The 27,764-nt window shown below is 40.0% G+C and overlaps 1 protein-coding gene across 1 annotated transcript in view; it reads right to left on the bottom strand.

Annotated features, from left to right (window-relative positions):
- The window catches only part of cacna1bb (calcium channel, voltage-dependent, N type, alpha 1B subunit, b), a 397,100-nt gene that overhangs the window by 37,320 nt on the left and 332,016 nt on the right, over positions 1-27,764 (bottom strand). Inside the window, exons 36-42 of the mRNA XM_055153227.1 lie at positions 27,407-27,490; positions 21,570-21,574; positions 19,652-19,766; positions 13,749-13,814; positions 9,806-9,897; positions 9,574-9,724; positions 5,423-5,550 (exon numbers count right to left, since the gene is read on the bottom strand). Coding sequence (XP_055009202.1) covers positions 5,423-5,550; positions 9,574-9,724; positions 9,806-9,897; positions 13,749-13,814; positions 19,652-19,766; positions 21,570-21,574; positions 27,407-27,490 — 641 coding nt within the window. The remainder of the gene's footprint in view (positions 1-5,422; positions 5,551-9,573; positions 9,725-9,805; positions 9,898-13,748; positions 13,815-19,651; positions 19,767-21,569; positions 21,575-27,406; positions 27,491-27,764) is intronic.

Here is a 27,764-nt window from a genome sequence, read left to right as displayed (position 1 = left end):
TGAATAAAAGTTTATTCTACCACTATCAGGGTCACGTCTGTCTCCCCCTCCCTCCCTGAGATGGGCGGAGGAAGGGCGGCTCACTCGTCGCCTACGTCACGTTTGGAGGGCGGAGCCTGTGCTTTCTCAGGACGGGCGGGGGGAGGAGCAATAGTCGGTCTTTCATAGTTCCTGGTCTGTAATTGTCTCCAAGAAATCAGTAAGATTTCAGAACTATTGTGTAATGGATGTTCGAAAACCCAAATAGTGCTTGTTTATGTGCAGAAGATACAATGTAAAAAGAGTGATTTTACATGAGATGGGCTCTTTAAGACATGTCCCACTCACTAATGTTTATTTAGCATCAGAACTTATTTTATCACATGCGACACACAAACAGCGGCGCTTTCTGCACTCAGGCTGCGTGTATCCACTGTGTTCATAAAAAAAAAATCCATCCATATATTTGTGTGAGAAAAAAGTAGCGGCTTATAGTCCAGAAAATTACAGTACTTCTGTATTTCACATTTTAAAGACAGTAAAAATGTGGTTATTTGTTGTTATATAAAAGAGCTGAACAAAAGAGTGTGAGTATAAACATAAAATAGAAAGCCATTCACAATCACCATTCTGTTCCTATTTTATCCACACCCTGTGCAATTCCTTCACCTGTTTAAAGCTCTGCGCGTCCTGTGGTTTGTGTGTGTGTGTGCGTCTCTGTATGTGTAATAGGTCTCAGCGGGACAGAGGCTGGGATGACTTAGCCTCCTGCAGACAGCTCACAACAGCTCAGGGAAACTCGCGGGCCCGGTTTAGAGCCCATCTGTGCTCTGTCAGGTACATCGCTCCTTTGCTTCCATGTTTGGTTCCTCCTGGTTTGTTTTACTGCACGACCACTGTACTATACGTGCGCTGTGTGCAACTCAAGGCACTGTCAAGTTGTCAAAGATCTTACACCCTGACGCACATTTTCACAGGTGAAGTCTGTTTAGAGCAGAAGTGTCATTTTCCCCATGGCTTTATGCACTTTTTACAGCTCCGACTTCTACATGGGATTTTCAGACTTTATCAGATAGCAGTGTCTTTTATTCACTTTTGAGCTGCCTAAAATATTTACAAGATTTATAATTTTTTTTCATAAACCACTGTCGAGTAATGAAAAGCAATATATTCTAATAAACTCTAATGTTGTTGGGCTGGGTATCACTAAGAAGTTGCCGATATGATACACATAGGCCACGATACGATACGTATCTCGATACATAGGCCAGGATACGATACATACCTCGATACATAGGCCACGATACGATACATATCTCGATACATAGGCCACGATACGATACATGTCTCGATACATAGGCCACAATACGATACATATCTCGATACATAGGCCACGATGCAATACATGTCTCTATACATAGGCCACGATACTATACATACCTCGATAAATACGATACGATACATACCTCGATACATAGGCCATGAAATGATACATTTCTCGATACATAGGCCATGATACAATACATACCTCGATACATAGGTCATGATATGATTCATATCTCGATACACAGGCAACGAAACGATACATATCTCGATACACAGGCAACGAAACAATACATACCTCAATACACAGGCCACGATACAATACATATCTCGATACAGTGCATTTTCGATTCGATGCGATGTATTTCAAATCAGTTCTATCATGGCCGTGATGCTAAAAGTCTTTTTTTCTGTAAAGTTATTATGAAACACAAACATTTTAACCCGATTCAAAGCGCGGGACACATTTTGAAAGCTCACTGCGGGCACGGTCACGGGCAAGAGCGGGACTTGACAGTGCGAGAGCGGGCAGGTGGGAAGATAAACTGCAGTCTCGCGAACTAACTATGAGTGTAAAGTAAAATATACAAATGATTCGTGTTTGCCTATCTCTCGGGATGACATTATCACAATATACATCTCACAGTATGATATTTATTGCGATATTTTGGAGAGGCTGATATAATTGTAGATAGAACACATTTTTGCTTTTAAAATACCTTAACAAGATTTTGATGCGAATCATTACTGTCATAATCCTAAGAATTCAAGCAAAAACCATATAACTTCATGTTGTCTGTGCTGCAATGAATCATGGGATATATAGTTCCCTATGATTCAATATATTGTCACGCTCCATGGCATTATTGTGAGACTTTTGACGAAACAATATCATGATATTTCTGTTATTGTTTACATCCCTACCTATCATGCATCATTTGTGCTGGATATTTTATTTGGCATTAATAAAAACGTTTTAAGCAGTCTAAACTTGCGGACGTAGTCTAATCTCACGCACATTTTAGACAATTCCTTTACGCTTCTCCATGTTTGATAGCGCTTAAGAAAGTGAACTTCCCCATTTTGCGAGACTTGTGGGCGAGAGTGGAACGAAACATTGCAGATGCGGGCGGGAGCGGGACTGAATATGTCATGAAAATACAGTAAAGTATATTTACATTGTTAACATGTGTTTGCTGCTGCTGCCACCGCCGCCATCTTCAGAACTGTCACCGGTGTTGGTGGTGACGTGTCGTATATCAGCTGTTGTTACTTCTTGTAGGTGTGGTCAGCCTGATGGACCAGGCAGGTCGCTCAGACTGACCACGCCTCCTGTCGCCGATGTTCTCTGGAGGAGGGTGTCCCAGGTGTGTGAAAACCACAAATTCAAACGCTGGATCAGGGAGGCCATTGAAATCAGGAAACTGTGCACAGACAGTATTAACCATGATGACAGAGCGTTTCTCTTTTCACACACCTGGACACCCTCCTCCAAAGAACACTGGGCGAAGAGAGGCGTGGTCAGTCTGAGCGACCTGTCAGGTCCATCAGGCTGACCACGCCTACAGGAAGTAACAACAGCTGACCACGCCTACAGGGAGTAACAACAGCTGATATACGACACATCACAACCAACATCGATGACAGTTCTGAAGCTGTAGCAGCAGAAACATGTCAACAAGGTAAATACACTTTACTGTATTGTCTTTAAAAAGAACCCAAGAAGTTAAAGTACATAAGAAGACAAAATGAACATCAATATGTCAAATGTGTCACATAAAAGTTTTCCTCCACTGTGACAAAGTAATGACGTAAAAAACACTTGGCGATTTATCGATACAGCAGCCCACAATATCGATACTGTATCATTGTCCTCACGTGTAAATAGTTGATGTGATTGAATGTAAAATGTCTGAAGAATGCAAAAGAAAATTATGTACAATTAGAAGAAGGGGGTGGGATTTTTGTTGTTGTTTTGTTTCTGTTTTTCTGATTGCTCTAATGTCATGTGGATAAAACTCTGTTCCATTGTAAAATCATGTATAATGTAAATCTCACATACAGTTCCTTTACCCATTCAGCCCTTGGCATTCAGATACTTGTCTCTATCTTTCCTGTAGTGCAGCTTGTTAGGAGGATTAGTGACAGTATAGGATCCAGGCACTAGCACCCAAAATAACTCTGCTCCACCCCCCTCACAGCCCGCACCCTCCACCCCCCTACACACCCCACCCTGCTCCAAAGGCTTAGCTCCCAACACTTCCGGTCCTCCAGCCCAAACGCACAGTGCTGGCAGCGCTCAGAGGAGAAGACTGTATTCTGCCGTTTCGTTCTCACACATATTTGAATGTGTCTCGCTCACAGGGAGGAGGCTGGGGGCTGGTGACAGACGAGATTTTATGATTCATTCATTTTTTGATTATGGAGCAGTGAAACAGTCAAAATGTCCTTCTCATTTTGCCCATAGATATATTAAAGTTGTATTATGTAACTTTTTGGTGGAGGATGTGCTAGTTTTCGTTGGTGTGAAATATTCAGTCGCACTTGGATCTGCACTAAGTCAAGCGACCGAGACCTCAAAAAAGAGGTGGTCTCAGTCCACTTGACTCCACACCAAATGCCAAACTTTGGTGTAGTCCCTCTGATGAGAACGCGAACTTGGGTTCAACCCAGAGACAGTAGGTCCAAACCAACTATTCCAAATGCATCATAGGAGGGGATACTAATTATTTCATTTCCAGTTTGTGGTGAGTGAAGAAGACATGAGGCAAACGGTGGGCAAACGTGGTCCAAGTAACAGTAGAGCAATCAAAGGAACCGTAACAGATTTAATGAGCCATTCACAGTTTCACTGTACAGGCTGTGTGGACTTAGACTTGCAAGCCTTAATCTGTGAGACAAGCATCTGCTACTGTGTGCCCACACCGGGCTGGTGGGCCCCGGCGGCAGGCCCTGGGTTTGGGTCCGGTCACCTTCCCCGCGGCTGGCGGTACGTAGGTTTTCGAGTAAGAGCTCCCTGAGCCGGGGAGTCTCTTAGGCAGAGTTTGAGAAAGCATGTCTGCCAGAGGCCGGAATCCATTTGGGGGGGGGGGTTAGGAATCGACCCGCGCCATCCCCCATGGAGGGGCTCCATGGAAAGGCCACTGGGCGAGGCGGCGTGTCTTGGCCTCGCTTCCGAGAGGTCTGGCATGCGGGAGAGCCTCAGCGTCCCTGAGCCATCTGCAGTCGAACCCGCTGTGTGCAGGAGACTTGGATATATGTCAACTGGACCAATTTAGTTTGGTTTGCAGGTGTGAAAGGAGCACACCAGAGTCTATACACTACGTATATAATAACACTTTTATTGCCTGGTGTTGACCAAATAATCAAACTAACAGTGTGAAAGCACCTTAAATGTATCTATCACTATGACAACAAGCATGTGACACCACTAGAGTAAGTTACCAGGCAGATCTGTGGAAAGGTGACTCCACTCAAAGTAAGAATGGATGCTTTTTTTAAAAGGTACTTGTTAAGCAATAAAAACCCTTGTAAATGAATATATGTGGGACAGATATTCATATATATGCGTTCTGCATTGTGATATTAAACATATCTGTCCCACATATATTCAGTTCCAGGCAAAGCAGTATCATCTCCATGGAGACAAGCAGCTGCCAGAAATGTAAGAGTTTAAAGGCACAGTGAAGGCTTTTAGTGGTACAGTTTGCAGTGCTTCAAAGCCAGTCCGCATTTACCTTATGCATTCAGCGCACACTTAGCATGCTAACACACACTTCCTGATTCTCTGATGATAAAATGCTTTATAATTAGATGCAGACAGTACACAGCAGATTAAGTCTGATCTCAAGAGCTGCTTATAAAATATATCGGCACTGGGGCAAGACACATTTTGCTAAAATACATGGAGAAAATCTGAAATGGTTGATAACATTTCACACTTTCACACATTTTTTGTTAAGTCTAGTCTATTTTATTTCAAGGTGGCAGCAGATTATTTGGTAGAAGGTTTCCACCACTAATCCAGTTCACGCCCACTACTGGCACAGCGGGTCTCAGAGGGGACGTGGGGTACGGGGGTTGGGGGCAGACGGGTTAGGGTTAGAGGGAGGGGACGTACCAGGCGCCAGGGTCGTACTCTGCCCACACGCGGATGAACTCGTCCAGATGGTGAGGGCCCAGGATGGAGGCGTCTCGGGTCAGGTACTCAAAGTTATCCATGATGACCGCCACAAACAAGTTCAGCATCTACAGGCACAAAGATAAAAAAAAAATGTCTTCAGTGTACAGTGCAATGAAACGCTAACACTGAAAACACTGAAAACACATACTCACACACAGTTGGAACGGTCAGATAACTGAATACATGTACCAAAAATACATACTCAGAATACACTTTTGGGGTACCTGTATTCAAGTACACTTACTTTTTCATTTGGTGGCATTCAGAATATTTCAGAAATGTTCCTAAAATCAAGGTGGTACCTAGGGGTGGGCGATATCTCAATATTTTAAATGTATCGAGATCGTTTTTAAACTTGATATGAATTCTGACATATCGTATATATCGATGTGATGCTTATATTCAATTCTGATTTCACCGCTTCGCTTGTTTACCTTCTCTCTCGCCGTCCCCGCCTCCCTGAGTTTGTTCGCTCGTGTCTCCTTCACTCCTCACTGTCGCCGTGAACACTGAAAGTTGGTGCTAGTGAAAAGCTTCAAGCATCACGAACCTTTTCCACCATTTGCAGACAAAACCATCAGCAGCACATCCTCATATTCCACCGAGTCGCGTCCTTTAGCCCGAAAGAAGCTAAACGAGCTGAGCTGCATGAGAAGTGCACTGTTTATGCAAATGAGCCATGCACTTAAGTTTTGTTTCTGTAAAATGTAGAGTTTGTAATCTTAAATGTTCCTATATGAACTGTCGACCTCTTACACTTCAATAAAAAAAAGACCTTGTGGAATCTGGCAGATTTGTTTTTGCAGTTTTCAGTTTTAGGGGGTTATTTTTTCTTGAACATATATGTAGATATATATCGTATATCGAGATATAGCAAAATATATCGAGATATATTTTTTGATCCATATCGCCCAGACCTAGTGGTACCCAATTTAGGTTTCAAACTCCATGTGAGATTTTTTCTTCTCTTTGTGAGGAAATGCAAATCCAACAGTGAAACAAACATTAAGATGCAAAAAACCCAAGGCACCTGAGGAAAGCCCACGGCTGAAAACGTGTCAGGACTTTGTAAGTTGTCCTGACATGCTGTAAATGAATAAACAGTGAGTGCCTTGGGTTTTTTGCATCTTTAAATTGACTTCCCTTCCTTAAAGAGCAACACTATGTTCTATTGACTGTGTATTATCCTCTGGAGGTTCAGGAAGTGCTCCTTTTGAAACTTTTTTAAACATTAAAATGTTTTTAATCCTTTACGTTGCGTTTTTACTCCATAATTTAAATGCAACTTGCAGTAAAAGTATTCAGAATGCAGCACGCTGACTGGACCATGTATCAAAATATGTTACAAAATACATTTTACTACAGGTGTTCAGTACACTGTAACTAAATACATTTTCAAAGTGTTCTTCTTATGACACTGGTGATAAATATACATAAAATAGCAGTACTGGTGCTCTTCAAGGGTTAAATTCAAATCTTAACAAAATGTGGCCCTCACTTAGTAATGTAAAAATAGGCAAAGTAATGAAGGTGCTAATCATTTCCATATTTTTGGGGAATGTGGGGTCATTCAAGAATACTGGTCAGAGATTCATCAACATCGACAAAATGTTTTTTCTTTTGTTTTCCCCCATCATTTGAAGCTTTGTATCTTGGTAACTTAGATGGTTTAAACAACACAAACAAGAGATTACTCTATATTCTATTGGCAGCAGGTAAACAGGCAATAACTAGGAAGTGGTTTAAACCTGAGCGACCAACAATTGAGGACTGGACTGATATTCTGCAAGAGGTCTACATGACAGAAAAGGTTTCATTTTTATTGAAAGTGCAACTGGACATAACGGAACACTACAATGACATGGAGATGAAGAAAACTGGGACATTTTCTCATTTTTTGAAGATTTTGTCTACTTGTCTATTTGCTACAGTGAACAGAGCCCATCGGAAGTTATCATCACATGTTTCCAAACGTCTTCCTGATTTGTGACGTAAGCCTGAATAAAGCTTATAAAATGTTCATGTGAAAGTATTCATAGTATTCAGAATACAGTGCTCTGGTTGGATCATGTATCAGAATCATAGATAGCTAATCCGCTACATTCCAAATAACATGTTCATGGCTGCACCTCCGGCTCTGTTGACTCTGGCTCCATTTAACTTTACATTGAAAAATTTTCACCCATCTCTCTGTAACTACTGCTGAGAGCCTCGCCATTTTGGTCTTAAAATGTTCGTATTAACCCTCTCTATATGATCCTGCAGTCTGTATTTCACTATTTTGTCCATCAAACAAATCCTATTCCTAATATTGAACTTTCGCACCTATAACTTTTAGCCTCAATGAGCTTCATTTGACTGGAGCTATGCATGACATCACACTCCATCAGTCCTCCATTCTGTAACTAAATATATTTTCAAAGTATTCTTTGTATCACTTACTAAGGTTATCAAAAATATGAATCAAACTAATGCTGAAACTTTATACTCCTAGTTTCTCAGAGCTATCAAATCAAATCTAATCAATATTGAGTATCACGCCTCATCATTCCTTTTGTCCTTCTTTTGGTATGGCTAAAGGCCCGAGCATCAAAGGCCAGAGCGTCAAACGCTGGATGAATGGGAGAAAAATACTTGATGCGCGTCCATTGTCCTGGAAACAAGTGGCCGGTCCTGCTCTTTTCCCGAAACAATGTCAGACCAGACTGAGACTTTTGTGTATTTATTACATAAAACATCAGTGGAGGTGATCGGCTCGATGACTGCAGCATATATGTCCTGGTCTAGTCCTGGTTTAGTCCTGGTCCAGTCCTGGTCCAGTCCTGGTGTAGGCCTGGTCTAGTCCTGGTCTAGTCCTGGTCCAGTCTTGGTCCAGTCTTGGTCTAGTCCTGGTTTAGTCCTGGTCCAGTCCTGGTCCAGTCCTGGTGTAGGCCTGGTCTAGTCCTGGTCTAGTCCTGGTCCAATCTTGGTCCAGTCTTGGTCTAGTCCTGGTTTAGTCCTGGTCTAGTCCTGGTTTAGTCCTGGTCTAGTCCTGGTCCAGTCTTGGTCTAGTCCTGGTTTAGTCCTGGTCTAGTCCTGGTTTAGTCCTGGTCTAGTCCTGGTCCAGTCCTGGCCCAGTCCTGGTTTAGTCCTGGTCTAGTCTTGGTCTAGTCCTGGTCTGGTCCTGGTTTAGTCCTGGTTTAGTCTTGGTCCAGTCCTGGTTTAGTCCTGGTCTGGTCCTGGTCTAGTCCTGGTTTAGTCCAGGTCTAGGCCCTTTCTGGTCCTGGGCTAGTCCTGGTTTAGTCCGGGTCTAGTCCCTTTCCAGTCCTGGGCTAGTCCTGGTTTAGTCTTGGTCCGGTCCTGGTCTAATCCTAGTTTAGTCCTGGTCCGGTTCTGGTTTAGTCCTGGTTTAGTCCTGGTCCGGTTCTGGTTTAGTCCTGGTTTAGTCCTGGTCTAGACCTGGTCCAGTCCTGGTCCAGTCCTGATCCAGTCCTGGTCCAGTCCTGGTCCAGTCCTGGTCTAGTCCTGGTCCACTCCTGGTCCAGTCCCGGTCCAGTCCTGGTCCAACGCTTCTTCTAGAGCGTCGACACCAGAACGCTCAAGGCGTGTCGCGCCGCAGAAACGCAGGACGCCCTAGACCAGGGGTGTCCACACTTTTTTCATCAAGGGCCACATTTCTAAACACAGATGAAGCAGAGGGCCGATCGAGGGCCGTAGACTGGAGCTCAATACAGTGAAAAATTTAAATATGTGCATGTTTAACACTTTGGAATGAGCCATCAGTCCTTGTTCACTCTAAAATCCCCAAAACCACACATTAAATCTTCAATATTGGCTTTGTCAAAGTAGATTTTCAAAAAACTTGCTGTAAAAAGTTCATTTTTAATTGATGCAAGGTAATTTGGGCCAAATCACCTGGAAGCCTGAGGGCCAAGAAAAATTTGTTAGACAGCCGCATTTGGCCCACAGGCCATAGTTTGGACATGCCTGCCCTAGACGCTCGTACACAGAGACTTTGGACGCCTTGACGCTCTGGTCTGAATGGGCCTTAACCGTGACCAGACTGACTGACTGGGGACATGGTCTGTTCCGTGTTGAGCTGCACTCACCAGGAAGGAGCAGAGGAAGATAAAAGACACAAAGTAGAAGTACGCAAAGTCACTGCCGCACTCTTTCCCCGAGCTCCCGGAGAGCTGGTCACATGGGCGGTTACTCAGGCACGCCAGCATGATCTCCTGCCACGCCTCCCCCGTCGCACTCCTAACAATCAACATCAACACATCCATAAAAACAATACAGGAATAATAATAATAAAGTGATACAAATGAGTCATGTCCGGACCTGAAGAGGAGGGTCAGAGCCTGGAAAAAGGTCTGGAAGTTGTTGTGCTGGTTGATGGCAGTCTCATCGTTCAACTCAATGTTTCCAAAGACCTTTGGAAAACAAAAGGGAATGATTCGATTTAGACTTAGACAAACTTTATTGATCCACAAGGGAAATGATTTGGACACAGTAGCTCACACATCACAATATAATAGAATAATAAAGAGTAAAAATAAAGACCTAAATTTGCAGGTTTTGTGCGTTATACATGTGTGAATGAAACAAAACACAACTCCAGGTCTGTTTGTGATGAAATTTTAAAACATTACACAATAAAATTCAAGCATTCCAAGATCTCACTATTTCACCCAATAACTGAGAGAAGTGACATAGTAATGCACACCGTAACTATAACCAGTGTTGGGGAGTAACAGATTACATGTACCGGAGTTATGTAATCAGAGTACAAATTATGAGTAACTGTATTTGGTTGTTACTTTGTTGAAATAAATGGATTACACAGAGGGATTTTCCTGTTTTCACATTTTTGGGCTATATGCCCCCCCCCCCCAAAAAAAAAAAAAAAAACTAAACCAGGTCTAAACCAGGACTAAACCAGGACTAAACCAGGTCTAAAACCAGATCCAAACCAGATCTAAACCAGGACTAAAACCAGGTCTAAACCAGGACTAAAACCAGGTCTAAACCAGGACTAAAACCAGGTCTAAACCAGATCTAAATCAGGTCTAAACCAGGTCTAAACAAAGACTAAACCAGGACTAAACCAGGACTAAACCAGGCCTAAACCAGGTCTAAAACAGGACTGAACAGGACTAAACCTGCTGCGTGGACTGTATCTCCTCGTCTTCTATCAATAATATTTTTAATTTGGTTCAGTAAAGTCTGGGCTTTTTATTTTCTTTTATCAGACAAAACATCTTATGTGAAGATTTCCTCGTCTTTGTTTCTCTACAGCAAATCAAGTAATCCAAAGTATTCAGATTACATTACTCACCTTAAGTATTTACTGGATTCTGTTACAAACTACATTTTGGTGTATGTAATCTGTAATCTGTAGGGGGATACATTTGAAAAGTAACCTTCCCAACAGTATAATATATATTCTGCTGAATTCTGCGAGCTGCACAGTGCTCTGCTCACACTGCACTTCCATTGACACTTCAGACATTGTGTTGGAGCGGCGTAAACTGGGGTAACAACAGCGTGACTGTACTGCAAGAGCTGGGAGATGTACACAATCTATACAGTCCACATGAGCAGATTAAAGGGCTCGTATTACACTATTTTCTGTTCTAATGTTGTTTCCTCAGCACAAACACACCTGGAGTTGTGTTTTGTCTCATTCACACATGTTTAACACACAAACTAACCTGCAGATTTAGGCTAAATTCTTCTCTCAAACTGAAAACACTCAATTTCAACTTTTGATGTCATGTGGTAATACAGGAAGTGCTCCACTGTGTTTTTAAACTCCATATGTAATGGTTGAAAAACAAGACAATTTAAAATGACATCAATGTATACTACAACATTACTACTGTTAAATATATAGTTCATAGTAAGATTTATTTTAAAAAAGTAATTTCATTTTATTGATACATGATTATTATTTGTATTATGTGATTATATTATATTATTCTGTTATCTGGTGTTATGGAAAGATTTTGTTTTTTATGAAGCACATCCAGTACGGTGAACAGCAGGGGGAGCTCCAGTTCGGTCTCGGGTCATTAAAACCACTGACTTGAAACCTGAACGGTTCTTTTATTTACTCAAGTTTCATCACCCTTTTTTCAGGTAAATATGTGCTTTTGGTGTACTATGTTTGCATAAAAGTTGTTTTATAATTAATATTTGTCATTAAAACCACTGACTTGAGACGTGAACGACCGCTCTTTTATTTGCTCAAGTTTTATCCCCCTTTTTCAGGGGCCATGGTTGCAACAGACACCTTCACTAAGATCATTTGGATAATTTCAGCCCTGGAATTGCCAACCTCTACTGAACAAGCAGTGGAACACAAAGTGGAACAGAGCATTTAGAGTTTTGGGGATGTAGACAGATTAATAACACAGAACTACTCAAACATGTGTGAACGAAACAAAACAGGTCTGTTTTTGAGGAGGTAACAGCATTCTAACTAGGGCCCGATCGATATATCGATTGGCCAATATTATCTGCATATCGGATATAGGCAGCGTTGGGAAGGTTACTTTTAAAATGTATTCCCCTACAGATTACAGATTACATACCCCAAAATGTAGTGTGTAACGTAATCCATTAAATTACTGAAAGTGAGTAACATAATCTGAATACTTTGGATTACTTGATTTGCTGTAGAGAAGCAAAGATGAGGATATTGTAACATAAGATGTTTTATCTGATAAAAGAAAATAAAAAGCCCAGACTTTCCTTAACAATATTAAAAATATTATTGATAAAAGAGGAGGAGACACGGATTGCGCAGCATGATTTAGTCCTGTTAAATGCTGTTTTAGACCTGTTTTAGACCTAGTTTAGACATGGTTTTAAACCTGGTTTAGACCTGGTTTTAGACCTGGATTAGACATGGTTTAGACCTGGTTCAGACATGGTTTAGACCTGGTTTAGACCTGGTTTAGACCTGGTTTTAGACCTGGTTTAGACCTGGTTTAGACCTAGTTTAGACCTGGTTTAGACCTGGTTTTAGACCTGGTTTTAGACCTGGTTTAGACCTGGTTTTAGACCTGGTTTAGACCTGGTTAAGACCTGGTTTAGTGTCAGGCAATGAGTGGAATTACGGGAAAAAAAAGAGAAAACGGGGATTTAGCCCAAAATTAAAAACAGGAAAATCCCGCTGTGTAATCCATTTATTTCAACAAAGTAACTGTAATCCAATTACCACTTACTGAAACAGTAACTGTAACTGAATACAGTTACGCATAATTTGTACTCTGGTTATGTAACTCCGGTACATGTAATCTGTTACTCCCCAACACTGGATATAGGCACTTGGACATATTGGCTATCGGCCTTAATCTTGCTGATATGACCTGATAGTCCACGTGGGCATGTTTTACCTTGTTATAAAGCTCTATATTATGTCCATTTAATTAATGATCTGTGGCACTGTGTCTGTGGTGCCGTGCTGCCCCTGAACACACCCCCAGAGTCACATCACTCACGTGCTCTTGTTTACCAGATTCATGCGCGCAACACTGAGGCACTGCTTTAAACGCTCGTGTCTGATCCATGATATGGACTAGAAATAAAAGTGAACTTTAGCGCAGTTCAGGCCATCAAGTTTAATCAAGTTTGTTTGATTATTTTAAGACTTAAGACCTGAGAGGAGCCTGTGAGAGCAGTGAGTGTTGCAAATGTGTCGGTTTTGAAGCCATTTTTTCTTCTTTCTCATTGGTTAGCTCTTAGCTGCTGTAAAATACCACACATAATGTCTTAGTATAAAGTGACTATAGTGTCTGTACATGTTACTGGACCTGCATTGATATGTAAATTAGCTGTGAATAGAGGTGTGAATGATCTGCATTTACATATACAATTAATTACCGCAGCACGCACGCATTTACTGCTAAAGGCTGATAGCAGTTGTTTACTAACTTATTTTACTGGCTAGAATGTGATGCAAAAATGACTTTAGGCCAAACTACTATCTTCAAATATGAGTGTAAAAACGCAGAGTAAATGTCTCCTAAATAAACCCAATTTAAAATCCAGGAGAGCCAGACAGACCAAAGTTTTATAATCAGTTGAAGATTTACAGTCAATTTCACAAAAGTACATCACGAAATATATCAGCTTTTATATCGACTATGGGCATCTCCAACGTCAATTTGATCTGTATCATATGGGACGCAAAAAAATCTCACAAGATTCAGTTTTGTGTAATGTGGGACCTTTAAACTGAAGCGTTGTGTGTGAATGTGCTGGGAACCACACTGACCTGCATCCCAATGACGGCGTAGATGAAGAAGAGCATGGCGATCAGGAGGCACACATATGGCAGAGCCTGAGGACAAAACACACACATTTAAACATTACCACAGTGGGAAAATAGTGCATCATAATACGACAGAAAAACAAGCCAGTACAACAACATGACAAAAACTAAAGTAATATTAGGACTGGCTCGTTAAGCTATAACAGATTCTTCAATTAGGCTGTAGTTTCAAGTTAGACATGGCATTTAAAGCAATAACGTCTCGCATTTGACGGACCTTCTACCAGAAAAAGTTACTCAATGCACCTTTAACTCTTTCCCCCCTGGACGCCTACTAGGAACAACCCATACATATATTACTAAGGCTCTCCTTAGAGCATAACTGCATAAAAGAAAACAAACTTCCACAAGTGATTATAAATGATTTTTACACTCATGAACTTAATTGAAACACAGACATATTTGTATCTCTGGAAACTTTAGACTCTGAACTCTTCATTTATGGATGTTTAAATGTTCAACTCATTTATAGGTGTATAACAGCTCACTGAATATGAGAGTTTACCTGGTCAGGTGCAAAATCAAAAACAAAAAACTACATTCAGCATCTGATATATACATGTTCTGAGAACTATATTCATAAAAAAAAATAAAAAATATACTTATTTTAAACAGATTTCATATCACCAGATACAGTATAGCCAAGTGTGCACCTGTTTTTACCTGTTGTACACCTGTGCACCTAATTCATTTTTTCCATTTAACTTATTCAACTCATTTATCTTATTATAATATATTAATATATTAATATAATAATATAATAATAAAACTCTTCCCCGTCAGTGTGAGTCCAGTATTTGTCATCTTGGTTACTTTCTCGTGCACAGAGCTTCACATAAGTGTTTGTTTCTGTAGTGATTTTGTTATACGTCGCATCTTGGAAAAAAAGACTGAAATATTTTAAAGGACTCGCCTGAGCAACATCCAGATTTCAGGGCAATTTTGGTTCATAATCGAGTGTAAAGCCCCAATAGTTTGTTTGGATATCGCAGGACTCCATACAGACGCATCAGCGGCATTCTCATCTTCGTAAGATTCACTCCCTGAAAGTCCGTCTCTATCGCTGTTTTCCACTTTATAATCAACTTCATCATTGCTTTGAAATCTATAAAAGTCACTTTCTCTAAACTTATCCATAAAATACGTGCGCTCCTCATTATTTATAAAACTGTGCGCCGCAGCGCCGCGATCTTTCCACTGCACGTGTTTCGTGTTGTGTTTTTTCTGGATGCTACCATCGTCACTACTTTGATTAACTTCGGAAAAAATCTGTGAAAACATATCCTTGAATCCTATTGGTCAGTCTAGTGTGAGTTGTAGTGGCCCCCACCTACCACAGCCTCTGTTTACATGTGAAAAACCAAGCCTTTTCTAATGGTCGTCAAATCACGTCTTTAGTGAAACAGTGGAGGTGTCAAAAGATGTCATTAAGGAAACAAGGGGGGGTCGTCAAATGTCGTCTTCATGGGGGAAAGAGTTAAAGCCATGTTATAACGTTTGTACCTATCAAAAACAGGTATTGGGGTCTGGTCAAGCAGTAACAGAGGGAAACGGGCAGATTTTTGACATTCAAATGTCTCTTATTCAGAAACTAGAGGGACTATTGAAATAAGTAAAGTATCAGAATGTAGGAAAGAGTTACACTCCAACAGGGTCAAGTTAAACCTGTGAGATTCTTTCAAGTTGTTGACAAAAAATTAAAAAACTCATGTCGGTAACGGAGGGAATGAAATATGCAGCACTTTTTGGTCAATAAATCCAAACAGTGATAACTCTTGGTTCTCACTTCCATATCCTTAACAAACTGGTTTGAATATTTGCTTCATATAGTTTTCTACCATATGGTACAAGATTACTTTAATATTACTTCAAAATGAAAGGAAACTATTTCTATAAAATATGTCAGTGCTTCCAAGCAAATGTTTATCATTTTAAATACATTTTTTTGGAAAAATCATGTTCCTTCATCAACAGTTCAAAGATGGAATAACACAAGATATGATGAAATACATCCATTTATTGACATGATTTGCAGGTCTTTGAAATTTGGGAAATAATTTTTGTTCCATGTTTCATACATGGTCTGTTTAAAACGTATGGAACTTTAGAACCAAAAATGGTACAGAAAAAGGTCAACAGTTTCATAAACTAGAGTACATATGTATCTGTTCAATACATTTTTATATCAGATTCATTAACCTGAATTTTTGGCCTTGCTGTTTACTTCTGCTTGACTTGGTGCTAAAAAAAGTCCCATTGACAGGACAAAATTTGTTTCCTGAATAGCTTTAGAATGATCTGGAACTGTATCAGAACAAGTATAAAAGCGCATAGATGAATCCAGACCATGGGCAACTATGGAACCCACCTGGACCACTGAGGGATTTACACAAATATAAAACACAAAGAACAAAAGGGGGAGCCAGGTCAGGGCCAGAGGTGTGAAAACACTATGGGCCTGAATGATTCTCAGGACAGAAGAAAAGGCCAAGCTAACAAACAAAAACTGTAAACAAGTAAGGGGTAAGTTTCAGAGTAGTTGCGTTGTAGTTAGCTCCTCCCTTCAGTGCCCACCAGCCCACCAGCATTTTGACCAGAACTGAACAAGCAGCCTGGATGAGCTGCGAAACATTTTTAAGCTTTTAGAATATTGTTAGAATATAGTTATCCTCTCAGAAACAGACCTGGAGTTTTGTTTCATTCACGCATTTTGGGTAATTCTTTACTATTAGTCTACATCTCCAAAGCTCAAAATGCTCTGTTTCAACTTGTGATGTCATGAAGCAGTAGTTTTCAAGTGACCTTTTAGCTTCCATTTAGTACAGATTGAAATTCCAGTGCTGAAATGATCCAAATGATTCTAGTGATTCTAGTATGGATTTTAAAAACACAGTGGAGTACTTCCTGCATTACCATATGACATCACAAGGGGGGGAAACTCCTAACAAATCTAATGCAGGGTTTGTGTGTTAAACATGTGTGAATGAAACAGAACTCCAGGTCTGTTTGTGATGAAATTATAACACATTAAGTCTTTTGTTTATTTAGACAAGAAATTCACCAAAATACACTATGGGCCTGAATGATTCTGCCATGTCCCCTCACTCAGGACAGATGAATAGGTCTATCCAACAAAGAAAACTGTAAACAAGTAGGGTGTTAGTTCCAGAGTAGTTTCGTTGTAGTTAGCTCCTCCCTTCAGGCAGATATAAAGAAGAGCCCACCAGCATTTTGACCAGGGCTAAAGACAGCTTGGATGAGCTACGAAACATTTTTGACCCAAATAAACGTTTGTCCAGTTGACAAATTAAAGTTTCTCCTTTGCCATAAATTCTACCTGGACGACTGAAGGATTCTCCACACTGATATAAGGCCACATGGTAATATAAAAGAAAGTCAAGTACTAGTATAGGGACTAACAATGCATCAGATGTACTAGTATAGGGATCACAAATGTTTATTTAAAAATGGGAGAAAAAAGAAAGAGAGAGAAAAGGAATTTCAATTATAAAATGGCCAAAATATATCAATGTAAGGGGGCCTAGCGGTGTGTTTATGCTGCACTGCCACATTAGTTTTGTTTTATTTTCTTGTTGTTTTGTATTTGTTGTAGGTGCTGTGGGTGTGTTTGTTTTTGTTTTTATGTTGATTATTGTATTTTGTTAGATGTTATATTCTGTTGTCCTTAATAAAAAACTAATAAAAATAAGAAAGTCAAGTACTATGATTTAATGTTGAAAATCAAATTCTTTTGTCTAAATAAAGAGTGTGTTTTTATTATCATTATCTTATCAGTATTGAGTATGGAGTGTATTTCTTAGTATCAGAATTGAGTCTGAAATGTTATTATCATGACAACACTACTGTAGACCTCTCTGTGAAAAAAATGAAAAAGATGATCACAGACAATTACAGAACAGAATGTCAAAGCCTCTCGTAAGATCTTTAAAATCATTATGAGCAGCTCCTTTCAAATTCTCTCTAAAATGATTGTATTCTTGCTTCACAAATTGAACATGGTGTGCTTCACTGGGCTGGTCTGGTTTTAACGGCATGAAGTGATGCGCTCTATGTGTAATTATGTTACTTAAAGATGGACACTACCAGTCAAAAGTTTGGACACACCTTCATTTTTAGTGTATTTTAAAATTTTCTACATTTGATCTACACACAGGAGACATCACATATATGAAGCATGACATGTGGAATTATGTAGCCAAGAAAAAAAGTAAAATAAAGGAACTACACTTTTTTTTTTTTTTTTAGATTAAAGTTCCTGATGAATGAATGAGAACTTCGCACATCAGTTTCTTGAAACAGGTGCACTGAAGGTGAGTACTTGGGTACACTGTTCATTTAATGACCTGTCACCCTTGGGTGCTTTCCACACCCTATTTAAGATGGCCATAAAGCTCTCCTCCTGTTGCCTGATGAAAGCATATTGCCAAAATGTTGTTGATGTCCTAATAAAATTCACAGTTTGCAAGTAAGGAGCTGTTAAGATTCAAATCTTCAAATTAACCACCCTTTGCTTTGTTGACAGCTCCAAACCCTTGGCCTTCTCTCACCGAGTTTCATGATGAAACCTCCTGAACTGGTTTTCACTTCACAGATTCAGGGTCAAGAAATGCCACAAGTGTAAACCAGGGTTCAAAGCAACAGGTAAAGGTTTTAAACATAACGGAATTCAGGCGCTCCAAAGAAGTAAAAATAGTTCACAGCTAAGCCCTGATGAAGAGCAGTTGGGTTAAAACATGTTGGCTTTGGTCATCTTAATAAACGCCTTCTAACTATATTTTTTCTTGTGCGATTTTTACTTCTTTGGAGTGTTTAAAGTTTTGATCTTTTTTCCAAGCGCACCCTGTACCTGCTCTCACTGATGGAAACACCTGCAGCAAACAGACACATTTTTGTTTTTTCTGTACAGAAAGGGTAAAGGCTGTTTTAAAAATCTAAAATCTAAAACAGGGGTGTCAAACATACGGCCCAGGGGCCAGATCCGGCCCTCCAAGACCTTTAGTCTGGCCCTTGGCTGATTTCCTACAAAAATATTGTAATTATATTTTCTATTAAAATATTGGTAATGTTCTGCGGTGCTGAGCAGAGCAGCGTCTCCAGTGTCTCTGTACGTGGCCCCTCCCACCAGAGCAGCACAAATGAAGACTTGTCTCTTTCCAAACGCTCTTAAAGGACGATCGTTTTGACTGTTGACCGTGACACCCTCATCAGAAAAATGTCCAACATGAGAAAAGTGGAGCAGAGTGCAGGATTTTACTACAAAAATTGACTTATTCCTATTTGCATACAAGTTCATGTTAAAACATTGTGTTGAAATTGTATTTTTCTTAAAGTTTCAGGTTGTTCATAATATTATAATATTATAATATTTTGTAAAAGAAAGAGTTCAATTAAAAAAGATTTTTGTAATAGATTTGTGTTTCTCTGCACAAACATTTGAACTTATTGTTATTTTTGGGTTTATATGACATAAGTTTTCTGATCCGGACACTTTGGGATCAAAGTCGGTTGGATACGGCCTCCGGACCAAAATGAGTTTGACACCCCTGATCTAAAACAAGATTTGGGTTATTTTTAGTGTATTTTTTGTTTGCTACAGTCCACATGTGTCATTCATAGTTGTGATGGTTCGGTGACGGTCTACAGCAGAAATAATCATGGAAATAAAGAAGAAACATAAATGAAAGAAAATGAATGTAGGATTTCACAGTTTTCTGGAAGTAAAAACATACAGGACTGACTTAGAGAACCCTTTACCAGTAGAGTAGGAGACAGATTGACAGTTTTATGATGACCTATTTGTCGTGCTTATTGCTCTTGTGACTTACCTTGAAGGACTGCACAAAGGTCCAGAGCAGGATGCGGATGGTGTAGCCCTGTCTCAGCAACTTTATGAGACGCGCCGCTCGGAACAGACGCAGGAAGCTCAGGTTGATCATCTTACTCTGAAATCACAACACACTTATTCATATCTGAACTATCATTTCAATAAAAGTAACCACGAAAGAAATACGATTAATTAACAAAGCTCCTATATTACACAAAATGGGTTCTTGTGAGTTTTAAAGGTTCACTATGTAACTTTTTGGTTGGGGTTGGGGGTCCGTCACCTGCTTGTTTCTATGGATATACCCAGTGTTGGGAAGGTGACTTTTAAAATGTATTCCCCTACAGATTACAGATTACACACACCAAAATGTAGTTTGTAAAGGAATCCATTAAATTACTTAAAGTGAGTAACGTAATCTGAATACTTTGGATTACTTGGTTTGCTGTAGAGAAGCAAAGACGAGGAAATCTTCACATAAGAAGTTTTGTCTGTTAAAAGAAAATAAAAAGCCCAGACTTTACTGAACCGTATTAAAAATATTATTGATAGAAGAGGAGGAGACACGTCCGCGCAGCACGATTTAGTCCTGTTAAATCCAGCTTTAGCCCTAGTTTAGACCTGGTTTAGACCTGGTTTAGACCTGGTTTAGACCTGGTTTAGGCCTGGTTTAGTCTTGGTTTAGTCCTGGTTTAGACCTGGTTTTAGTCCTGGTTTTAGTCCTGGTTTAGACCTGGTTTAGACCTGGTTTAGTCCTGGTTTAGACCTGGTTTAGTCGTGGATTTAGACCTGGTTTAGTCCTGGTTTAGTCCTGGTTTTAGTCCTAGTTTTAGGCCTGGTTTAGGCCTGGTTTAGTCCTGGTTTAGTCCTGGTTTTAGTCCTAGGTTTAGGCCTGGTTTAGTCCTGGTTTAGACCTGGTTTTAGTCCTGGTTTTAGTCCTGGTTTAGTCCTGGTTTAGACCTGGTTTTAGTCCTGGTTTTAGTCCTGGTTTAGACCTGGTTTAGGCCTGGTTTAGTCTTGGTTTAGTCCTGGTTTAGACCTGGTTTTAGTCCTGGTTTAGACCTGGTTTAGACCTGGTTTAGTCCTGGTTTAGACCTGGTTTAGTCATGGATTTAGACCTGGTTTAGTCCTGGTTTAGTCCTGGTTTTAGTCCTAGTTTTAGGCCTGGTTTAGGCCTGGTTTAGTCCTGGTTTAGTCCTGGTTTTAGTCCTAGGTTTAGGCCTGGTTTAGTCCTGGTTTAGACCTGGTTTTAGTCCTGGTTTTAGTCCTGGTTTAGACCTGGTTTTAGTCCTGGTTTTAGTCCTGGTTTAGACCTGGTTTTAGTCCTGGTTTTAGTTCTGGTTTTAGTCCTGGTTTAGTCCTGGTTTAGACCTGGTTTTAGTCCTGGTTTTAGGCCTGGTTTAGGCCTGGTTTAGTCCTGGTTTAGTCCTGGTTTTAGTCCTAGTTTTAGGCCCGGTTTAGTCCTGGTTTAGTCCTGGTTTAGACCTGGTTTTAGTCCTGGTTTTAGTCCTGGTTTTAGACCTGGTTTAGGCCTGGTTTAGACCTGGTTTTAGTCCTGGTTTTAGTCCTGGTTTTAGTCCTGGTTTAGTCCTGGTTTAGACCTGGTTTTAGTCCTGGTTTTAGACCTGGTTTAGTCCTGGTTTAGTCCTGGTTTTAGTCCTGGTTTTAGTCCTGGTTTTAGTCCTTTTAGTCCTGGTTTAGTCCTGGTTTAGTCCTGGTTTTAGTCCTGGTTTTAGTCCTGGTTTAGACCTGGTTTTAGTCCTGGTTTTAGTTCTGGTTTTAGTCCTGGTTTAGTCCTGGGGGTGGGAAATACCTCTGTGTAATCCATTTATTTCAACAAAGTAACTGTAATCCAATTACCACTCACTGAAACAGTAACTGTAACTGAATACATTTACATTTGTACTCTGACCTGAAACTTGGTCTGATTTGGTCTTCATCACGAAAGAAAGGTTTCAAGCCATACTGGGAAACATTCCAAACAAAGCAATAACATCTCCACTGAGACAAGCATTTGACAGGCCTTCTGCCAGAAAAGTTACACGATGCTCCTTTAAAGCCATGGTATAATGTTGGTACCTATCAAAAACAGTTATATAGATCTTTTTCATGTTTTCTGTGGCAAAATGTGTGTGTAAATGTGTGTCATATTCTCCAGCAACTTCATAAATCTGCCCCATCACCAAATCTTCAACCAACAAACTCCACAAAGAATAAACATTGTAACATGAAGAATTTATCCACAACTATCAAGAGAAGAAAGACAAAAACTTAAAGGAAACAAGGACCACACATTAGTGACACACTGAACAAAACTAATGTTACAGTATCTTAGAGATGTCTCGTATTCGAACTGCACAAATCTATCCATCTATGCTAAAACTGACATCATGAAATTGATATTTAATTTTAATTGTAGAATCAGTCTGAGTGAACAAGTTCCTTTTGTTTTATTCATGACCATAACGTTAGTTTTGTTCAGTATGTCACAAATGCGTCATCGTTGTTCTCCTTTAAGCTTTCTTCTCTTCTCTTGATAGTTCTGGATAAATTCTTCATGTTAGAATGTTTATCCTTTGTGGACCTTGTTGGTTGAAGATTTGGTGATGGAGATGAAGATTTGAGAAGCTGGTGGAGAGTAGGCAAGACATTTTAACAGACATTTTGCCATAGAAAACCATTAACAGGAAGATCTGTAAAACTACAGTAGGGCACTTCCGACCGTTCTGAAAAAAGTCCCACTGACAAGACAGAACTGAACCTTTCTTGAATGTCTTTAGAATGATCTTGAGCTGTATCAGAACAAGTATAAGAGCACACAGACTAGTATGCACCATGGCCCACTATGAACCTACCTGCACCACTGAGGGATTACAAAGATATAAGGCCACATGGGAATAGAAAAGAAAGTACTATTACTACCATTTAAGGCTGAAAATCACATTCGGTTGTCTAAATAAATGTTTTTTTGTTTTTATTATCATTGTGGTATCGGTACTGAAAATCAAGTCTATTTCTTAGTATCAGAATCGAGTTTGAAATGTTTTTATCCTGACAACACAACTGTAGAGCTCTGTGTAAAAAAGGCCCAAGATGATCACTGACCATTACACGACAGAATCTCAAAGTTTAGCCTCTCATAAGCCCTTTAAACCCGTTACGAGCAGCTCCTTTCAAACTCCCTCAAATGACTGTATTCTTGCTCCACAGATTGAACTGTTTTCGTCTACTATTTCTGAACGTAATGACTATATTTACAACTTTCTTTCACAGACCTTACACAACCCCAACAATAGACCTGCTTTAGTGTCAGGCCAAGTGGCACTTCAGAAATCCCCCGCGAGGAAACACGCAGAGCCACAAGAGAAGCCACTTACCGTCTGGAGGAGAGACAGCAGAACACAGCAGAGCAGAACACAGCAGAGCAGGTACAGGGCCAGCAGAGCAACATGGAGAAAGCACACACACACACACACACGAGGAGGAGGAGACACAAGCAGAGCAGTGACCACGAGCACAACACCGGTCAAGAGGTTTACAGATAATCACATGTTCATGATGTAACTCGTAAATAAGAATTCAGTAAATAGTGTGTATGTTAAATCTAGACACAATAATACCTGAAAATAGACTAAAATATGAAAACTAGACTGTAGGGAAATGGATAACCTGTCGCCATGTTGTGAGCATGGATGCACTTCACTTCACATATCTTCGTCTCTCTCTCTCTGTAACTGCTGTTATGAGCCTCGTCATTTTGGTCTTAAAGTGTTTGTATTAACCCACTCTACATGATCCTGGGATTTTTATTTTCATATTTTGTAAGTAAATAAATTTCTATCCCCAATATGGAACTCAGCTCTAAATTTAGCCTTGGTGACGAATAATTTTAGAAGTAAAGCCAACCTTGCATTTGAAGGATTTCTGTATGAGCAGCGGCAGTGAGTTGTACTTCCTGATAGAAAGTTTGGCAGCGGCGGACTGATATATGAGAAAATAGTCCCTGAACATGCGACGATTCATGTGAAGCAAGGTTAGTTTTATTTCAAACTAGGGATGGGCATTCGATGAAATTTTCTTAATCGATCGTCGGAAGAATTAACGATTGATTATCAATTCATCATTAACATTTTTATATTAAAATGATCATCATTATTATTACTATCTGCACTACTAATCTGCATAAATAAATTCAACTTTATGACATATAAACCGTAACCACTCTAGAGCCACATCAATCCGTTTGACATTAGAATGTGTTTAATTCAGTTTTGTTCAAATCTCACAGAAACGAAACTTAAAACTGCATCGCTAATTTGTATAAGCTAAGTGAAGATAAAACTCCAGCTCTTGTGTCGCTGATGTGGTTCAATTTCTGTTGGATTAAAAGACATGACTCAGGTGAATACAGGTTAGTGTGACCAGATTTGCGTTTGTCAAAACCAGGACACCGTACGAGGGGAGGGGGGGCGGGGCCTCGTCATCGACATTGAGCGACTCTCACCTGGCAAAACTTTTTCCCACTGGACACCGACACATATGTGCTGCTTTATACACTGTGCACATGGACTCACACTTGTCCCGAGCGCAACGGAAAGCGTGGAATTTCTTGTACAAATCATCGTTAAATACACATTTGTGCTTCGGTACGTTACAGACTGACCCACTGTTTGTGTCTCGCTCCTTCTGATGCAGAGACACATGTACACACCTGTTTGGTCACGACACACACAGCAACCTACATTCGGTTTGTCTATTAAAATGAACGTAATCGATGAAATTCTTAATGATCAATTATCGAGTAATTGATTAATCATGCCCATCCCTATTTCAAACATTACTGTATCGACACAGACATTCACATGGACAGTCTGGTGTAATAATAGATTAGTTTGGGGTGTTTTGTGGAGTGGGTAAGACTGTTTTTAGTGGCAGCAGAACTATGACCATTGACATGCACTAGTCTAACACCAGCGACCTCTGCTAATACAAAGACTGGATGGAATATTTCAAAAAGTGTCTCCACACGTCTCCAACACCCCAAATGAGGCCCTATGTCTGAAATTCCGAACTGTCCCTTTAAACCTAATGCATATGCTTTGATGTCAATGCGCTAATTTAGGGCTTAAGTTTCAGTTATGCATGGTGAAAAAATAGTCGCTTACTTTCCATAACTTGGATTATAATGATCAGAAGTATCATTTAAGTGAAATATTCTGAACAGGTGAGGAAACAAAGAGACGCGCTGTGGCTCAGGTGCTTTATTCATAAACAAGAGCGTAAATCCTCCGCAGCACCACGTACTCGTACTGCCACACGATTGGCTGTAGACCTGTTGATTCAAATGTGCATGCCTTATCATCGAAATTAACCAAAGCAGAGATTGCAATCTAATGATCTTTTGATTTTTGGAACAGCCGTATATTAAAGTGTTAAACTCCTGGTCAAGCAAGTTTAGCTCTTATGTTTTTTGTAGCTAGTGGACTCAATAAATAGGCGAGTTTCATTGTTGACAAAAGTGCGCGTTGCATGCTGGGAATTATTTTGTTCGGCGGCAATAAACACTAATTCAACATGAGGGATGGAGTGAGAAAGCACGTAAAGGGTATTGATCCTGGTTATTTATCCACTCTAACGGCAGAGGACCCAAGATCATTTGACTAGAAATTGGTCATAAGCATCGATGGAGCCAAATCACCCTTTTCAACCCCAACAGAGTCTGGACCAAACCAAATTTCTGGTCAGAATCACCAACTACCTGGACAAATATTCACTTTGGCGATATCCACAATGACTTGGTGGAAACTCCTGGGCCATTCACAGCAGAAAAGATGAAAACCTCCAAGAGTCTCGATTAGGGATGGGCATTCGATGAAATTTTCTTAATCGATCGTCGGAAGAATTAACGATCCATTATCGATTAATCATTAACGTTTTTATATTAAAATGATCATCATTATTATTACTATCTGCACTAATCTGCATAAATAAATTCAACTTTATGACATATAAACCGTAACCACTCTAGAGCCACATCAGCTGTTTGACATTATAATGTGTTTAATTCAGTTTTGTTCAAATCTCACAGAAACAAAACTTAAAACCGCATTGCTAATTTGCATAAACTCAGCGAAGATAAAACTCCAGCTCTTGTGTCGCTGATGCGGTCAATTTCTGTCGGATTAAAAGACATGACTCAGTGGAATACAGGTTAGTGTGACCAGATTTGCGTTTGTCAAAACCAGGACACCGTACGAGGGGGAGGGAGGTGAGGACTCGCCATCGACATTGCGCGACTCTCACCTGGTAAAACTTTTTCCCACTGGACACCGAAACATATGTTCCTCCTTTGTACACTGTGCACATGGCCTCACACTTTTCCCGAACGCAACGGAAAGCGTGGAATTTCTTGTACAAATCATCGTTAAATACACATTTGTGCTTTGGTACGCTGCAGACTGACCCACTGTTTCAGTTTGCTTGCTCCTTCTGATGCAGAGACACATGTACACACCTGTTTGGTCACACTACGCACAGCAACCTACATTCGGTTTGTCGATTAAAATGAACATAATCGATGAAATTCTTAATGATCAATTATCGATTAATCATGCCCATCCCTAGTCTCGATGTGTTGTTGAACTTGTTGGAGTCCACGGTTTGTTAGGATCTTCTACATTTGCTCTGTGGATGTTTGAAAGCCGTTTAATTCACCGTTAGTGGTTCTTTTCACTCAGAATACGAAAAAGTCTTTCATTTTCCTTCTTCTGTGCTTCTATTTGTGCATCCGATAATGCAGCAGGAATTTACCATTATCAGGGAAAAATACGCGAGGTTACACACTGTGTTTGACGCTACCACATGTTTCTTGCCTCCGACCAAAATATTTCCCAGCATGCAACGCGGGCTTTTAATAACAATGACCTCAGCTGAAACTCGCCTATACAACAACATCAGCTGACAACATGACAGACACAACTGTATAGAGGCATGTTTGCTGCGAGACAAAACCATAGACAGTGGACTAAAGAAGTGACGTCACTCACAGCGTTTGGCTCCAGTCAAATGAAGCTCACTGAGGCTTGCGGTTATAGAAGTGAATTTGGAGCCAGTTCCATATTAGGAATAGGAACTGATTTACAGATAAAATCGAGTAATAAAAACACGAAACTCATGCAGAGCAGGTTAATACAACAGTTACAGAGAGAGGGGCGGGTTAGTTACTGTATGTCCATACAGTCTATGGTAGGGTGACCAGAATTTTAAAATCAAAAACTGGGACACTCTCAGTTTGAGGTGGTTGATAAGAATAAAATTGTGAAGTGAGTGCGTCATGGAAAATTGTTATGAACTCAGTGAGTCAGTATAGTCACATTTTCTTGTGTTTTTTAAGCAGGTTTTCTGTATTTTACTGAAACAAATATCAATTTACGGCCCTCTTTACTGTTGACTGGTATCAAATTGGTCAAAAATAGGGACAACTGAGAACTTGTACAAAATGAGACAAATCTACTGGGACAGGGGACACAGGGCTCAAAACGGGGACTGTCCTGGGTAAATAGAGACATCTGGTCACCTTAGTCTATGGCCAAAATCAAATGTCTTGGTTTATTTATTGCTTCTAATAAAAAGAACAAAACTAGTGTAGAGTGTAGAGCTGTTTTGTTGAAAATATTCTATTGTGTAAAAATGTATTTGTATTATTTTATTATTTGAAAGTTTAGTACCATGACAAGACTAAAGCGTGTGGACCCACCTTGATCTCAGTGACCAGGATGTCAGTGATGGAGCCCAGCACTGTCACAAAGTCAAATACATTCCACGCTGCGCTCAGGTAATTCTGCAACAAAAGCCACAATAAGGAACTTTTTCGATATCTGTATAAGAGAGGTGCTTCATCACCAGTCAAACATTAAACCTTCTTATATAAAAATGCTGTTAAGAGTTAAATAATATTAGGCTTTATGTAAACAGGAGATCTGAACTGAAATTTGAGTACTATGATACTGCAAAACCCTAAACCCCAAAGGTTTGGAGAGAAGAAGATGGGGAGGTTGAGGAAGCTTATGGTTCTACTGCATAAAAACTAAAACATTAGAAAAATTATGTTAGTG

Source organism: Boleophthalmus pectinirostris, unplaced genomic scaffold (genome assembly GCF_026225935.1).
Source record: "Boleophthalmus pectinirostris isolate CB_2022bp ecotype Guang Dong unplaced genomic scaffold, ASM2622593v1 HiC_scaffold_18, whole genome shotgun sequence".
NCBI classification, from domain to species: domain Eukaryota; kingdom Metazoa; phylum Chordata; class Actinopteri; order Gobiiformes; family Gobiidae; genus Boleophthalmus; species Boleophthalmus pectinirostris.
This window is presented reverse-complemented; position numbering and strand designations above follow the sequence as displayed.